Here is a 17403-nt window from a genome sequence, read left to right as displayed (position 1 = left end):
ATAAAGGATATTTCATGCTGAAATCCTCATTTCGTAACACCAACTGTATTGGTGTACCAACTGTACCAACTGGTTCTATATAGGATGTTTTACAGCTTTGTCATTTTTTATTTATATTACAATCGTCTTAATTTATGATTTTATATATTTTACGTTATAAATACTTATGGAAAGTTTCAAATTCCTGTAGTTTACTGGTGAACTTCGGAAGTTGCAACCATAGTTTGTAATTGAATCATATTAACTAAACTAACTAAATGTAATCACTAATACGTTCCCACACATCTGTATATGCACCAGTCAAACCCTCCTGCCTACACTAGTGTGTCCTCATGTAGAGGTTTATTGGAGGATGTCCCTGTTGAACATGGTATATGTTTATGAATAATGTATGAATGCTAAATGCCTCATCTGTTCTCTCCGTTTCCCTCTCTCTCCCTACAGACTCCAATGCCCATTCCTTCCCCTCTCCCCGCCAACAGCCCTCTAGCCGGGCCCGGTTCGGTCGGAGGGGGTAGCGGTGTCCCCTCGGTGGGGCCCATGGGTCCCCAGAGTGTGGGTGGAGGCCCCTCGTCCAACAACCCCCAGCAGCCCAACTCAATAACCCACCTCTCGGCCATGCGCCAGAGCTCGCCCTCCCCCGCCCGCAGCATCACCCCTACACCCCACCAAACACCACCCAGGCTAGCAGGCTCACAGACCCCCCAGCCCCACACCCCTAACCCGCCCCAGCTGCCCCCCCCAGGCCCCCAGCAGCAGCTAGGGCCCGGCAGCCAGGGGCCAGGCTCCAATAAGCCCATGCAGCAGGGAATGGGAGCAGGGGCCACCACGCCATCTCACCCTGGTCACCCCTCCACAACACCCAACCCCCATGGAGCCCAGCTCCCTCGCACGCCTCGCACTCCGGTGAGATTAATTGACTTGATTTATTCGATCATTTAGAAAAAAAAACATACTGCTATAATCGTCCATTTTCAACACATGGTATAAATAGGACATTGGTTTACAGAAGTGATCACAACATTGACTCCACCATGATACATACAGCTGCAAAATGGAACAGTTAATGGTCAATGTACTAAACAATTATTTAGGAATTTCCTCTGACCTCTCGCCTGACTCTCTCCTTCACTGTAACACCCATGGGGGTTGTTGTTGCATTCTCTTGTAGTATCAATCTTTTTCTAACTTTTAGCTTTTGCTCTCTCTCAATCCCTCCTCACAGATGTCCCAGAAGGGTGGCTTCCAGTCCCAGGACTGTCAGGCTCTGACCCCAGCGTCAGTCAGCAGTGTGGACACGGCCTCCCAGCAGGCCTCCCAGTCGGACGCCTCGGCCTCCGTGGACCCAAAGGCGGAGGTCAAGCAGCAGCAGGACGAGGAGGACGACTGGGAGGAAGGCTGCTCCAAGGGGGGGAAGCTATCCAACATCAAGACGGAGAACAAACCCATCAAAATGGAGGGGGTGAAGAAAGAGGAGTGTGGAGGCCAAGGGGGCAAAGGTGTTCCCATGGAAACGTTGTCATCGTCGGGGGTTAAGAGTGAGGAAAAGGTGAAGATGGAAGACAGGAAACCGGAGGTGAAGAAGGAGCCGAAAGAGGAGGAGAAGGGATCAGATTCCCCTGGTATTCCGTCTGGTGCCCAGAGCAAGAAGAAGAGTAAGGACTGCTTTATTCTGTTGATGATTCTGTGACGGCATATATACTATGTACAAGTTATACGTCTCTATACACTATCTGTGGTTATGTTCTTGCGGAGTTATAGTCGGTTTCTGAATCCAACTTCAACCCTAACCTCTCTACCCCTTCCCCTCTTCTCCTCCCACCTATCTCAGTCTTCAAGCCAGAGGAGCTGCGCCAGGCCTTGATGCCTACCCTGGAGTCTCTGTATCGCCAGGACCCAGAGTCTCTGCCCTTCAGACAGCCTGTGGACCCTCATCTACTGGGCATACCTGTATGTACTGTATATTTACACCGTTTTAGTCTGGTTTTAATTAAAAAGATATGTACTTTTTACACACAAATTTCCCACTTGTCAAATAATAAAGGAAACTTGACTTGACCATACCCCTCTCCAGGACTACTTTGACATAGTGAAGACCCCCATGGACCTGTCCACTATAAAGCGTAAGCTGGACACTGGCCAGTACCAGGAACCCTGGCAGTACGTGGATGACATCTGGGTCATGTTGAACAACGCCTGGCTGTACAACCGCAAGACGTCCCGCGTCTACAAGTACTGCTCCAAGCTGGCCGAGGTGTTCGAGGCTGAGATAGACCCTGTCATGGTCAGCCTGGGCTACTGCTGCGGCAGGAAGGTGAGATGGGTGTGTGTGTGTCCGGTTGGTATTCAGCTGTGTGTGTGTGACATATAACTAGCTAGATGTGGTTATTGCATTGCTAGTTTCACATCCAAAACGAGGGGTGGTTAATTTCAGCGTTGGCATAACATCGCCATATTACATTTCAACACTTAATATTGAACATAAACTTGCAGCTATTTATGACTTTGCTAAGCGGTCCACAGGGATGACCGGAGTGACTCCTTTTTATGAAAATGAGAGAAGTGGTGTGGATGTCAGGGTTAAGCCCCTCAGAAGGACCATAAGGCTGGACAGCTGTTGTCATGTACTATGAGCCTGAAGGGCCATGTGACCCAGGGCTGGCACATTCCTTTGGCCTAACCAAATAGCCTCCATGAAAACGGATTGTTTTTGGCTGGTGAAGAAGCTCTAGATACTGATACAGTGATCGTCTTTGTCCTTTTGTGTCTATTGGTGTGTCATAATCATGAATTGGGCCCAGAGTTTTCCCTGGTTGGATGGTCCGGAACAACTCCTGGCACTACTGAACATAAAGATGCTTTATTGTATGATTTTTAATTCATAATCTTTGTTCATTGTCCTTCCCCCTGTCTTTGTTAGTACCGTTGTTATTTTACTTGAATCACATTGTTACCTGTATTGAAAAGCGCTATACAAATAACTTGGGGATTTGGGGATTAAAGAAGTGTTGATTTATCATCTAACTTTCTCTCTTTCCTGCATTTTTTTTTCCCTCCCTTCAGTTGGAGTTCTCTCCCCAGACGTTGTGCTGCTATGGGAAGCAGCTGTGCACTATTCCCCGGGACGCTGCCTACTTCAGCTACCAGAACAGGTAGAGAGGGAGCCGAGTGTGTGTGTCTCTCTCACACACACACACACACACACACACACACACCCATACACACGGTGATAAATGTCATAATGACTGTATGTTGAATTTTGTGTTTCTCTGGGAGTAAATGGTTTGCCACGTTTTTCCCCATTTTAATATCCATGTGCTTAACGCAATTACATTTTAAGTCGGTCATTTTTTACTGCCTTTCTGGACATTTCTTCAAACTTCAATTTCTAACAAAAGCTGTAGGCTGTGATCAGGTACGAATATGTACATAGATAAGAAAGGACCCACTTTAAAATGAACTCTATAATAGAACAATTGTCTGTGTCGCTGTTCATCTGTTCAGTATCTGCATTGACCCAGGCTTCCCCTCCAGTTGATTCTGTCACTGCTGTATATGTAGCTGTGATGGTTTTGCTCATCTTCTCCTGCCCAAAACGCTAATCTGTGCTTTGCCTTGGCCTTCTGCTCTGTTGTCCTGGATGTTGTCTTGTTCTCTCCTCACCATTCAAATCATTCCTCCATCCAACCCTTTCTGCCCTTTCCCTGTGTCGTCAATGCTTGTGACATCTGCATTGGCTTGCTTTTGTCTGGTCCAATCATGCGCCTCCAAACCCCATCTATCCCTCCCCCTTTTCCTTCCATCCTGAATCATGATTGGCTGTTCTGACGACGACACCTGCCCTGCCTGCTCTGCGCTCGTCCTGTCTCCTGTGTGCCTGCGTGCTTGCTCCCACCCTGTCATGCCTTGATTGGTGGCTGCCTCTCCGTGCCTTCTCTGTGATTGGCTGTGCTGTTGGGGAACGGTGTAGTTCACCAAAATTTGGGCTTCTTGCTGGCAGGTACCACTTCTGTGAGAAGTGCTTCAACGAAATCCAGGGGGACAACGTGTCCCTGGGAGACGACCCCTCCCAGCCTCCGACGTGAGTAGAACGTTACCATCCACTAGCCTTCCCTCAACTTTTCTTTTGGTTTAACGTAAACTTTATTCTATACTTTTATCTATAGGCTTTTATTTGACTCCTCATATGCCAAGCTTCTCCCTCATATCAGCTTTAAAGTACCTCCATTTGCGGTTATTGTGAATGTCTTCCTTACATGTCTGTGGTATTCTCTCTCCTACAGTAGTTCATTTGGTTTTATTGTACATCTCTACTGTCGCAGTTATTGTTTGTCTCACCTCTCGTAGACTGTGGTTTTCCTCTATTGGCCTACATCTGTTCTGCAGCACCTCTTCAGTAAATCAAAATTGGGATGAAAACACTGCATATTTGAAAATCAGGCCAAATAAGTCTTAAACTTTATATGAAATGTTGGATGAGAGCCCTGCCAGAGAATCCAATGCTTTCACCTTGATTGTCATTTGGAGTTTATGAAGCTGTATTTTATTGGTTGGTTAGACTGTGGTTCATCCACCTTACCCTTTCAAAAGAAAATGTTTCATGAGGCATTTTAACTGGGGGTGGCCTGGTTGCTATTGTTGCGGTATGTGTGTTACATTTCTTCTTTCTAATTTCAGTTCCATTGGTAAAGATCAGTTTGAGAAGAAGAAGAATGACACACTGGATCCTGAATTGTAAGTCCACCATTGGAAGTGTATCATGTTGAGTAATTACATTTAGTTGTGGCGACGTAAGCAGTCTGATTTATTTCTCTCCTCTCGTTCCTCTCTGCAGACTTGTGGAATGTATGGACTGCGGACGTAAGATGCACCAGATCTGTGTCCTGCACAACGACACTATCTGGCCGTTAGGGTAAGTCTGTCTGCATGCCTTGTTCCCTGTAACCAGAAGAGAGGAAGCAGTTAGTCTTATTAGAAGGTTCTGGCATCTCTACTGACGCTAATTAACTTTTTCACCCACCAGTTTTAATTGTGATGGCTGCTTAAAGAAGTTGAATAAGACGCGGAGAGAGAACAAGTATGCTGCCAAAAGTAAGTACCGATGTCCTTTTTTCCCTTCTTTTTAACCCTAAATATTACTTACCCGTCTCCATTTGAGGTAGTTCCTCCCTCCTTTACCTAGCTTATCTCCCTCTCTCCAGGGTTGCCCCACACTAAGCTGGGCTGTTATTTGGAGACTAGAGTGAATGACTACCTGAAGCGTCAGAGCCACCCTGAGTCGGGTGACGTCACCATCCGAGTGGTCCACGTCTCAGACAAGGTGGTGGAGGTCAAACCAGGCATGAAGTCCAGGTAAGGGACAGGCACCACTGGGGGAATAGTGAGCGTGTTTCCCTGAAGTAGAACAGGAGAAAGGGAGAAGAGGCAGAACGAGTGGGGTTAATTTAGTAATTTGTTGAATCCCAAATCAACCCCTAGACGCTACCCCTAGGCACTGTAAATCTGAGAGGATTGGATCACCTTTTTTCAATCTCAGAATTTGAGAGGGTTTTTTTTCCGTTTCAGAATTGCAAGGTAGAAAGAGTTTGAGACCAGAGCATGGTAGATGGAGAAGCAGTAACTCTGAATGATGAAAGATGGTGAATATATAAATATATTGGTATGCAGGGTTTGGGAGTAACTGATTACATGTAATCTGATTACCAAAACTAACTGTAGTTAGTTACGTTACCAATCAAAAATATTGTAGTCACTTTGGATACTTTTGGAAAAACTAGATTTCTACTTCTTGGATTACTTTTAAATTCAGAAAGGATGTTTGTGGAAAAAAATACGTTATGTCACCTTTGAGAAAACAATGACATTCAATTTAGCATTGGAAAAAAGGTGCACATTTAAATGTCCAGTGCAGTCAAAAATTTGATTTTCTTGTGTTTTTTTAATATTTCCACACTATGAGATTTGAATAATAAGGTCAAATTGTAAAATTATAAATAGCCTTTTTGTATAAGAGTTGTTTTGAAAAGAGCCTGAAATGTCAGCCTTTTGTGGTGGGATGGCGTTTTGGCCTGCCTGGTGACATCACCAGGTGGTAAATTGGTTAATAGAGCAATAAGAAAGAGTTCCAAACCTCTCTGCCAATATCTAGTTTTCAGTTTTCCCCTCCCAACTCGGACCACTCTGACAGTCCTAGCTAAATTCTTGCTTGAGTAATTGCTCTTTCTAAGAAGTACATTTTGGTACTTAATTGTTACCTAGAAATGATTTAATATTGAGAACAGTTGCATTGGACTTAAGTTTCACCTGAGCAAGTCTGACCACAAGTTAGAGACCACTATGATGACACACCAAATGCGTTTGATGGATCCTTTTTGTCTTCTAATGCCTCTTAAGGGGAAAGTAATTGAAAAGTAAGTGAAAGTAATCAATTACATTACTGAGTTTGGGTAACCCAAAAGTTACGTTACTGATAATTATGCATAGGTACTGTAACTAGAAACTAACGGATTACATTTAGAAAGTAACCTACCAAACCTGTTAGTATGCATGCATGCTGTCATTCTAGCATCAGACGTCTCTTGTCTCTCTCCAGGTTTGTGGACACTGGGGAGATGTGTGAGTCATTCCCATACAGAACGAAAGCCCTGTTTGCGTTTGAGGACATCGATGGAGCTGATGTCTGCTTCTTTGGCATGCATGTACAGGAGTACGGCTCGGACTGCCCTCCTCCCAATCAGAGGTGATAGTTATTGGAAGGGTACATTTTCTCAACTCCGTGGGGAGCAGTTTTATGTTAATGTTAAGGACTGGACCTCATCCTTGCTCTCTCCCGCCCTCTCTCTCTCTCTCCATCTCTCCCCAGACGCGTGTACATCTCGTACCTGGACAGTGTTCACTTCTTCCAGCCTCGTTCTCTGAGGACGGGCGTCTACCATGAGATTCTCATTGGCTATCTGGAGTATGTCAAGAAGCTGGGGTACACGACGGGTCACATCTGGGCGTGCCCACCTAGTGAAGGGGACGACTACATCTTCCACTGTCACCCTATGGACCAGAAGATCCCCAAGCCCAAGAGGCTTCAGGAGTGGTATAGGAAGATGCTGGACAAGGCTGTGGCAGAGCGTATTGTGCATGACTTCAAGGTAAAGAGGCTTGAGGGGTCCTTGCGGGGTCAAAGTTAGAATTTTATTAAATTGTCTTCTTCGGCAAGTGGAGGGTTGAGCACACAAGGACAGTCATGGATTGGCCTCTGAGAAGCACCATTTTATCACCGTTCATGTTGTGACAACTTGAAGTGGTGTTACTCATTTGTTAAATAAAGCAAGACGAGTGGAGTGTTAAATCTGGGTTTAATATATTTCTGTCCCTCGCTCAGGACATCTTCAAGCAGGCCACGGAGGACCGTCTGACAAGTGCCAAGGAGCTGCCGTACTTTGAGGGGGACTTCTGGCCCAACGTGCTGGAGGAGAGCATCAAGGAGCTGGAGCAGGAGGAGGAGGAGAGGAAGAGAGAGGAAAACAGCACTTCCAACGAGAGCATAGATGTAAGTGGGATGGACATTTACCACAAGGTACATTGCAGTGTGTTCATATGGATCTTTGGGTTTGTTTTGATGTGATTTCATTTGATCTCTTTCAATCAGTGTGATAATTTGATTCTGTTTTTATGTTTCACTTAATACAAAATGTTGAAAAGATTTTTGTATGAATTGCATTTCTACATTGGTTGTAAAAAAAAAAAATTAAAAAAATGGTTACTACTGTGGTGTGTGTAATTCACCTCCAGGCCACGAAGGGCGACAGCAAGAACGCCAAGAAGAAGAACACCAAGAAGACTTCTAAGAATAAGAGCAGCATGAGCCGAGCCAATAAGAAGAAGCCAGGCTTGCCCAACGTGTCCAATGACCTCTCTCAGAAACTCTACGCCAGCATGGAGAAGCACAAAGAGGTAGGAGGGAGTGACTGTTGCGTGTTTTTATTGTATTTCTGAACCTAAGTTGCGAACATTATGTAATAAATCAGCCTCGCTTGGAGTAAATTGGTGAGAATCAGGTTTAAGATCTGAACGAGTCACTTTCACAACCTAAACACTTTCCACTAAGACCGTTGTAGTGGCGATTTCCTATAAAAAGCTAATGGCACAGGAGAGAGACGAAATTGTTTTCCAAACATTAACTCTTTTCGGGTGAAGTTCCCATTTATTGAGCATACAAAAGATAAATGGTTTAGTTCCAATACAAATATTTGCATAGAAAAGGCGTAGAGGTGAAATCTATGAGCATGTTCTGTGATATGGTAAGACCTGTATGCCCTCTCTCACCTGTGCTAACCTTTCATGTGCTATCTATATACAGTTGAAGTCGGAAGTTTACATACACTTAGGTTGGAGTCATTAAAACTCGTTTTTCAACCACTCCACAAATTTCTTGTTAACAAACTATAGTTTTGGCAAGTCGATTAGGACATCTACTTTGTGCATTACACAAGTAATTTTTTGTTTACAGACAGATTATTTCACTTATAATTCACTGTATCACAATTCCAGTGGGTCAGAAGTTTACATACGCAAAGTTGACTGTGCCTTTAAACAGCTTGGAAAATTCTAGAAAATTGTCATGGCTTTAGAAGCTTCTGATAGGCTAATTGACATCATTTGAGTCAATTGGGGGTGTACCTGTGGATGTATTTAATGGACTACCTTCAAACTCAGTGCCTCTTTGCTTGACATCATGGGAAAATCAGAAGAAATCAGCCAAGACCTCAGAAAAAAAATTGTAGACCTCCACAAGTCTGGTTCATCCTTGGGAGCAATTTCCAAACGCCATGTTCATCTGTACAAACAATAGTACGCAAGTATAAACACTATGGGACCACGCAGCCGTCATACCGCTCAGGAAGGAGACGTGTTCTGTCCTGGAGATTAATGTACTTTGGTGCAAATCCATCCCAGAACCTCAGCAAAGGACCTTGTGAAGATGCTGGAAGAAACGGGTACAAAAGTATCTATATCCACAGTAAAACAAGGCCTATTTCAACATAACCTGAAAGGCCGTTCAGCAAGGAAGAAGCCACTGCTCCAAAACAGCCAAAAAGCCAGACTATGGTTTGCAACTGCACACGGGGACAAAGATCGTACTTTTTGGAGAAATGTCCTTTGGTCTGATTAAACAAAAATAGAAATGTTTGGCCATAATGACCATCATTATGTTTGGAGGAAAAAGGGGGAGGCTTGCAAGCCGAAGAACAACATCCCAACCGTGAAGCACGGGTTGGCAGCATAATGTGGTAGGGGTGCTTTGCTGCAGGAGGGACTGGTGCACTTCACAAAATAAATGGCGTCATGAGGCAGGAAAATTATGTTGCTTCAAAATATCCACATCTCAAGACATCAGTCAGGAAGTTAAAGCTTGGTCGCAGATGGGTCTTCCAAATGGACAATGACCCCAAGCATACTTCCAAACTTGTGGCAAAATGGCTAAGGGACAACAAAGTCAAGGTATTGGAGAGGCCATCACAAAGCCCTGACCTCAGTCCTATAGAAAATTTGTGGGCAGAACTGAAAAAGCGTGTGCGAGCAAGGAGGCCTACAAACCTGACTCAGTTACACCAGCTCTGTCAGGAGGAACGGGCCAAAATTCACCCAACTTATTGTGGGAAGCCTGTAAACTTCTGACCCACTGGGAATGTGATGAAAGAAATAAAAGATGAAATCAACCATTCTCTCTACTATTATTCTGACATTTCACATTCTTAAAATAAAGTGGTGACCCTTACTGACCTAAGACGAGGCAATTTTACTACGATTAAATGTCAGGAATTATGAAAAACTGAGTTTAAATGTAGTTGGCTAAGGTGTATGTAAACATCCGACTTCAACTGTATATGTGACCCATGACCCCAACATATAGTGCCCTCTATTGTACAATCAAGTTAAAATGACCCTTGACAGACAACAAAATAAAACCGGTCTAAATGTCTTCTCCATTAACTCTGTTCTGCTCTCTCCTCGCCAGGTATTCTTTGTGATCCGTCTGATAGCGGCGCCTATGTCCAACACGCTGGGCCCCATCACGGACCCCGACGGCCTAATGGCCTGCGACCTGATGGACGGGCGCGACGCCTTTCTCACCCTGGCCCGCGACAAACACCTGGAGTTCAGCTCGCTGCGCAGGTCCAAGTGGAGCTCCATGTGCATGCTGGTGGAGCTCCACAACCAGAGCCAGGACCGCTTCGTTTACACCTGCAATGAGTGCAAGGGCCATGTGGAGACACGCTACCACTGCACCGTCTGCGAGGTGAGGGTTAGGGTTCAGGTTAGAGGGGTGGAGGAAGAGGAGAGGAAGGGTAGAGCTGGGACGATAAACAGAAAATTAAACACCAACATTGCCTTCCTCTTACGACACAATTTTGTTTGTCTGTAATTTTCAATGATTAGGCTACACAATGTTCCTGCTTGTACTTTTTTAGGGGGTTACTAAAACCACTGTTTGGTCAACAGTACTGTGCATTATCCTGATTCCTTGCAATGAAAGCGCCCTATCCCTGTTTTGCTGCCCGATCTCACTCCCCCTTTTCCCATGTGTGCATGAGGAAGAGGGAGAACTGTGTACTGATAAGCACAAGCATATACATTGCAATTGCGGGAAAACACGTTTTTAACGCAACTACTGTTTAATTGTTAGAGAGAGGAGAGTGTAAGCTTTTTGTGAGTAACATTTATTTCTCAATATTGAGCAAATGGCACCACTTTACATAGCAGCGTGGCGCGAGGCTAATATGGTTTTGAGACGATGCACCTGTGTAGCGTAGCATGCCATTCACATTGAACACATCAAGTAGGTCTAGGCATACAGATGGAAAGTTTTTTTTTTTTTTTTTTTTTTTTTTTTTTTTAAGGACATGAAAGTAATTGAGTTCCCACCTCCTCAGGTGGTGTAGTATGTAGCTTACAGGGAAAGCAAACTTGCCTCACTGTGTGCGGGAGAGTTGCATAGTAACGAGTACGTTATTCAATTATTGCATCCAAACTGCTCGCTTTCGTCAACGAGCATCTGCGTTGCCGAACGCTAAAATAGGACTATTTGAGACATTCGACACACTGCAAGTCCTGCCTCTCCCATCTACTCATTTCAGGGCTGCCCGCTGGCCCTGGGAGGTTTCGTTATCCCTCTGGGCCATTCATTCATCCACGTCAGTGAAAACCATTCACTGGGCCCGTGAAAACAATGTTGTGATAATGCTATTTTCAATCTAGGCTATGTAATTGATGGGGGGGGGGGGGGGGGGGGGGGGGAGATGAATTCCCAAAGCTGTCAGTTCGTTATGTAGATAAATTATTACACTCGCCGTACACAGCTTAGTTTGAGCAAAATATCAACTGTCAGGCAGCAAGAGCGCGCAGCTCACAACTGGTTGTAGCGTGGAGCAGCTCACAGAAGAGACTGCGTTAGGTAGGAAAGACGTTTACACTTATGATACAGTACCTGTTTATAAAAAGAAGATATTGTTATTGAGCAAAATGGATAAATGTTTCATCTAGCCCTGGGGAAGGGGATTGGATGGGGTTGGATGGGTATAGAGTGGGCTAGGAGGGAAAAGAAGAGGAACTGGCTGAAAAGTCAAACTAAGATTTGTTTTAGGGTAATTCTAATAAGGGGATGTTAAGTAAAGTGTGGTGTAACCAACACCTATATGCTACTTTCTCCTCTCTCTGTCCCAGGACTATGACCTGTGCATCACCTGCTACAACTCTAAGGGGCACATTCACAAGATGGAGAAGCTGGGTCTGGGCCTGGATGACGAGAGCAACAACTCGGCCGCTTCGTCCATCGCCAACCCTGGAGACTCGCGCCGCCTCAGCATCCAGCGCTGCATCCAGTCTCTGGTCCACGCCTGCCAGTGTCGCAACGCCAACTGCAGCCTGCCGTCCTGCCAGAAGATGAAGCGTGTGGTACAGCACACCAAAGGTTGCAAGCGCAAGACCAACGGCGGCTGCCCCATCTGCAAGCAGCTCATCGCCCTGTGCTGCTACCATGCCAAGCACTGCCAGGAGAACAAGTGTCCTGTACCGTTCTGTCTGAACATCAAGCACAAGCTGAGGCAGCAGCAGCTCCAGCACCGTCTCCAGCAGGCCCAGATGCTGCGGAGGAGGATGGCCAGCATGCAGAGGGTGGGTCAGCCACCTCCGGGACCGGGGGGCAACGGTGGGCTACCGTCCCCGGGAAACAACGGCACTACAGGGCCCAGTACCCCCATGTCCGTGGGCACGCAGCCCCCCACGCCTCAGACCCCCACTCAGGGGAACATGCCCCTCGGACCCCAGCAGGGGATGGGTCAGGGCCCCCCAGGGCAACAGCAGCAGTTACAGCAGCAGGGCGGCATTTCCCAGCAGCACCACATGCACCACCAGTTCCAGCAGCAGATGCAGCATAGTGGCGGGGTAATGATGAACTCTCCTCAGCAGCAACAGATGGTCCAACAACAGCTCCAACAGCAGCAGCAGCAGGGCCAGTCTCCAAATGTCCAGCAGATGAAGCACCCAGGAGGTCTTCCCCCTTACACCCCCAGACCTCCAGGTGCCTCGCCCCTCCACCAGTCCCTGGGTAAACCCGGTCTGGGCCCAGCCACACCTCCACAGCAGCAGGCAAACCCCGGCCAGGGCTCCATGCCCCAGGGGCAGCAGCAGGGGCCTCCTCCGGCAGCGGTGGAGATAGCGTTGAAGATTCAGCGTGTGGCAGAGACACAGCGTCAGATGGCCCAGGCTCAAGCACAGATCCTCCAAAGGCAGCAGGCGGCCCAGGGTGGAGGCATGATGCCCCCTCACCCCCACCACCAGAACCCCCAGACCCAGATGCAAGGCATGGCCCACTCAGGAGCAGGCATTGCAGGGCCCCAGGGGATGGCTCCCCAGGGCCAGGGTGTGGCAGGGAGGACTCATATGGAGCAGCAGGGGATGGTGGTGGGGCAAGGAGGCATGCAGCAGCAAGGAGGCATGCAGCAGCAAGGAGGCATGCAGCAGCAAGGAGGCATGCAGCAGCAAGGAGGCATGCAGCAGCAAGGAGGCATGCAGCAGCAAGGAGGCATGCAGCAGCAAGGCGGCCCCCAGTCGCAGCTCTCTCCCCAGGTTCAGCTCCAGCAGCAAGCCCAACTACAGAATCCTAACCAACAGCAGTGGAGCGGCCCAGGTGGGATGGCACCACAGCAGAGGCAAGGCATGATGGGACAGATGGGTCACCTGACACCGCAGCAACAACAACAGCTCGCCCAGCAACAGCAGCAGCGGCAGCTCGTCCAGCAACAACAGCAAGGTCAGCAGCAACAGCAGGCAGGGCAAGGGGGGTTAATGGGGCTGATGGGAGGTCCAGGGGGCGTGGCCGGGGCGGCAGCGGCGATGGTGGGAACAGGGAACCTCCCCCAGGCAGCTCTACAGGACCTCCTTCGTACCCTCCGTTCCCCCAGCTCCCCCGGCCAGCATCAACAGGTCCTCAATATCCTCCGCTCCAACCCCCTCCTCATGGCTGCCTTCATCAAGCAGCGAGCTGCCCGATACCAGGGAGGTCCAGGGGTGCCGGGGGCCCCGGGAGGAGGGGGGCCCGGAGGTGTGCGGTTCCAGGGGGCCCCTGGTGGGGCAGGAATGGGCCCTGGGGGTAACCAGGTGGTCATGGATGGTCAGCAGGTGAACGTAAACCCCGGAGTAGCCCAGCCAGGGATGAACATGGGCCAGGCAGGCGGAGGAGTAAATATGTCCACTATGGCTCAGCTACAGCAGTTACAGCAGCAGCAGCAACAACAGCAGCAGCAGCAGCAGCAACAGCAGCAGCAACAACAGCAGCAACAGCAGCAGCAGCAACAACAACAGCAGCAACAGCAGCAGCAGCAACAACAGCAGCAACAGCAGCAGCAGCAGCAGCAGCAACAACAGCAGCAGCAGCAGCAACAACAACAACAGCAGCAACAACAGCAGCAACAGCAGCAACAACAGCAGCAGCAGCGCCCCCTCCTGCCTGGGAGTCTGCAGCAACAGCAGCAAATGGCAGCACTACAACAACAACAACAAGGCGGTATGCCAGGCCAAGGCACCCCCATGTCCAACATGACTCCCCAGTTCAGAGAGATTCTGATGAGAAGGCACCTCCAACAGCAGCAGCAGCAGCAACAGATGAGTAACAATGGTCAGTTCCAGCAGCCCCAGCCCCCCCAACAACAGCAGCAGGGTCAGGGCCAGCAGGGCTTCATGCATCAGGGCCAGCCTGGTCAACCTGGCCAGACCCAGCCTGGTGGCGGGGGAGGGCCGCAGCAGGGTGGGGGAGGTCCCCAGGGGCTCCAGCCGGGTCCAGGGCAGGGCCAACAAGGACAGGGCTACCCTGGAACGATGTCCCAGCAGGTAGCCACAGCCCTGCAACAGAGGCTACAGCACCAGATGCAACAGCAGCAGCAGCAACAACAGCAACAGCAGGATGGGGGTGGGGGGCCTGGGCAGCTCCAACAGGGGCAGCAGGGTCCCCAGCAAGGCCAAGGTGGTCAGCCCCAGTCTTCCCATGCCATGCTCCAGCAGGCCCTCCACCAGAGACTACTCCAGCAGCAGCACCTAGGAGGGGGCTCGCCTGCCCAGCACGGCAGTCCTATGAGCCCCCAGCAGCAGATGGCCCAGTCCCCACACACCCACCTCCAGGGCCAGGCTCTGGGCGGTCAGTCCCTCAGTAACCAGGTGCGTTCCCCTCAGCCCTCCCCTCGGCCACAGTCCCAGCCGCCTCACTCCAGCCCCTCGCCACGCATGCAGCCCCAGCCCTCCCCTCACCGCATCTCCCCCCAGACACAGACAGGCTCTCCGCACCCGGGTCATCTCTCCCAGCACCACCCTGGCATGGTGGCCCCCCAAAACCCACAACAATTGTCACAGCAACAGCAGCAGCAGGCTAACTCTGGGGACCCGGGTACGTTTGGTTCAGACCCGAGTGCTATGATGTCCCAGATAAGTGGGATGGGAGGCTTGCATGGCCCAGGGCAGTCAGACATGTTGGGTAATAACCACCAGGACCTGGGGACAAACAACCACAACAGTTTAGACATGATGTAGCCTACTACTACATCTGTCTCAGTGCTCTGAAGAACTGTCCTCATGGTTCTGGCTGGAAGGGGGATGGCAGTTTTTGAAGTTATTTTTATTTAATATTTTTCTGATGTATAAATGAAAAGAACTCAACTTCCTATGGGAGATGCAACGTTAAATCTACAAGTCAATAAATGAATAAATTGAACGAATGGTAAGTTATTGCTGTTAATATATATCTATATATTTTTGCCAATTGTGTACAGAATGTGTAAGGGGTTTCTGGACAGTAGAGATTTCTTCCTTAGTATATGACACAAGTAATATTTTTGGGGACTGAGAATTTTGCCTTTTTTACAAATATTTTTAAGATTTTAAATGTGGTGGACAATTGAGGTGAGTTAATACAATGGACCTTTCTATCGTTCGGTTTTCCTCCATAAAACCAGTCATGATTGTATCTGTTTTGCAGAGAAGTGTTTTTTTATTATAATTATCAATATTTTTTTTGCTGGATCTACAAACAAATGTCATATCTTTTTTTTTGGGGGGGGGGGGGGGGCAGATGTACTGCTACAATTCAAATAGAAGAATATATTTTTGTTAATGACTGTCCAAAAACCGAGAGGGTTGAAAGAAGGGCAAGTGTATTTTTTTCTGATTTTGTTAGGGATCCAAGTGAAACCGAAACATTATTGCTGGGGAGATGAGCAGGGGGTGGCTGATCTCCCTCTAGGATTGTCTGTGAGCATCTCGGGTCGTTGGACGCCCAGATCTTCTACGCCAGGGTTTCCCCCCTCCCGGGTGCATGTTTTGGTTTTTGCCCTAGCACTAAACGGCTGATTCAAATAACCAACTCATCATCAAGCTTTGATTATTTGAAGCAACTGACGTGCTAGGGCAAAAGCCAAAATGTGCACCCGGTGGGGGCCCAGGACAGAGTTTGGGTAACCCTGTCCTACACTCCCCTTTAACCCTACACTTACAAACAGGACGATGGATGAGAAACTTACTACTGATGTTGCCAGCTGATTTGGAGGATTGATGGATGGCTCCATGTAGTGTGTATATACCCTCATGAACTGAAACTTGAAGGGGATATGGGGAAGGTGTGGCGGGCTTTCCTAGGAACTTTTAACTTTTGTCAACGATGCTACCCTTCCCCTCTCATCCTAGTCACAAGCCCCTCTTCTTCCCCTCTCATCCTAGTCACAAGCCCCTCTTCTTTTGCCCTGAACGTTGGGTTTAATTTAATGTTATTACTGTACAAAAACTGGACTTAATGAAATACTGTTTGTAATAAAATGAAAATCACACATTTGCGCTGTACAGACTTTCAGACCTATGATGAGCAGAGACTCTTTATCTACTGCTGATTTTCTTGATTTGGTTTCCTAGCAACCTGGTCTCCCAAACTATGTAAAAGTATTGATTTCTGAAAGGTACAGTATGGGGTGTAGGTCATGAGCACCAATGAGCCTTTGTGTATATATATTTTTTTTTAACTGGGGATATTGCAACATAACATCTTGATTGCTGTGAACACCAACACATTCACATGAACACATGCACAAAACGTGAGAAGGCTTATTACTGTGGTCAGAAAATGAATTCATTTTGCCTCATATTAAAGAATTACACAAGATTTCACAAGTTCACTTATTTTTCTCTAAAGGTAGAGATTTGGGGGAGGGGGAAAAACAAGTGGCAATATATCTTGAGACTTATTTTATAAAAAAACAAGGAAAGCTTGTATTTTATATATAGATATTATTTAATTTTATTTTTTGAAAATAAAACTTGAAGCTACAGGAATTAATAGATTAAACTTTTTTTGTATTGAAGATGTAATGGTGATGTAAAATGACACTGCGGTCATTCATAGCCCTCTTTGGGGCTGTTTGAGTATATCATGCCATTTTGATGAAATGTACACTTGTATACATACTGAATCACTGTACAAACCATGGCAACTGAACAACTTTTGTTTTGCTTTTTTTTCTGCCTAAAGAAACTGGAATTAAGACTGTGTTTAGTGTTCAAATGGAATCTTTGACCACTTTTCTGTTAAAATACTTTGGTGCTTGCTGAGAGGAAGCAAAAAATAAATAACTGTTGCTCCATTTTCATTAATTTCTTATTTAAGTTATTTTGGTTTTTTTTTTGCCAATTTAATTGTACAATAAAGTATGTTTGTACCATTGGAAAAATAGCTGTATGTTGAAATGGCTTTTATTTCACTAGCTACATTTCCATCCCATGGTGAAATTGGTTGGACAGATAACACATCTATCTCGCCCATGATAGCCAATAATACACTGAACAAAAATAAATGCAACATGTAAAGCGCTGGTC

General features: G+C 47.2%; 1 protein-coding gene across 2 annotated transcripts in view; it reads left to right on the top strand.

The window, feature by feature from the left end:
* LOC139376694 (histone acetyltransferase p300-like) overlaps window positions 1-17258 on the top strand; it is a 49809-nt gene extending 32551 nt beyond the window's left edge. The window contains exons 14-29 of one of the 2 annotated variants that reach the window (XM_071119556.1): window positions 445-906; window positions 1226-1655; window positions 1832-1950; window positions 2075-2314; window positions 3064-3152; window positions 4001-4081; window positions 4678-4734; window positions 4835-4912; window positions 5024-5091; window positions 5202-5352; window positions 6593-6739; window positions 6863-7142; window positions 7376-7570; window positions 7786-7947; window positions 10013-10294; window positions 11719-17258. In XM_071119556.1, coding sequence (XP_070975657.1) covers window positions 445-906; window positions 1226-1655; window positions 1832-1950; window positions 2075-2314; window positions 3064-3152; window positions 4001-4081; window positions 4678-4734; window positions 4835-4912; window positions 5024-5091; window positions 5202-5352; window positions 6593-6739; window positions 6863-7142; window positions 7376-7570; window positions 7786-7947; window positions 10013-10294; window positions 11719-15075 — 6198 coding nt within the window. In that variant the 3' untranslated portion in view covers window positions 15076-17258. The remainder of the gene's footprint in view (window positions 1-444; window positions 907-1225; window positions 1656-1831; window positions 1951-2074; window positions 2315-3063; window positions 3153-4000; window positions 4082-4677; window positions 4735-4834; window positions 4913-5023; window positions 5092-5201; window positions 5353-6592; window positions 6740-6862; window positions 7143-7375; window positions 7571-7785; window positions 7948-10012; window positions 10295-11718) is intronic. The other variant, XM_071119557.1, reaches the window with a different exon arrangement.
* Window positions 17259-17403: the final 145 nt, after the last annotated feature.

Source organism: Oncorhynchus clarkii, chromosome 20, assembly GCF_045791955.1.
Source record: "Oncorhynchus clarkii lewisi isolate Uvic-CL-2024 chromosome 20, UVic_Ocla_1.0, whole genome shotgun sequence".
Taxonomy (NCBI): Eukaryota; Metazoa; Chordata; class Actinopteri; order Salmoniformes; family Salmonidae; genus Oncorhynchus; species Oncorhynchus clarkii.
The sequence above is the reverse complement of the archived record's forward strand: the minus strand, read 5'-3'. Positions and strand labels throughout refer to the sequence as shown.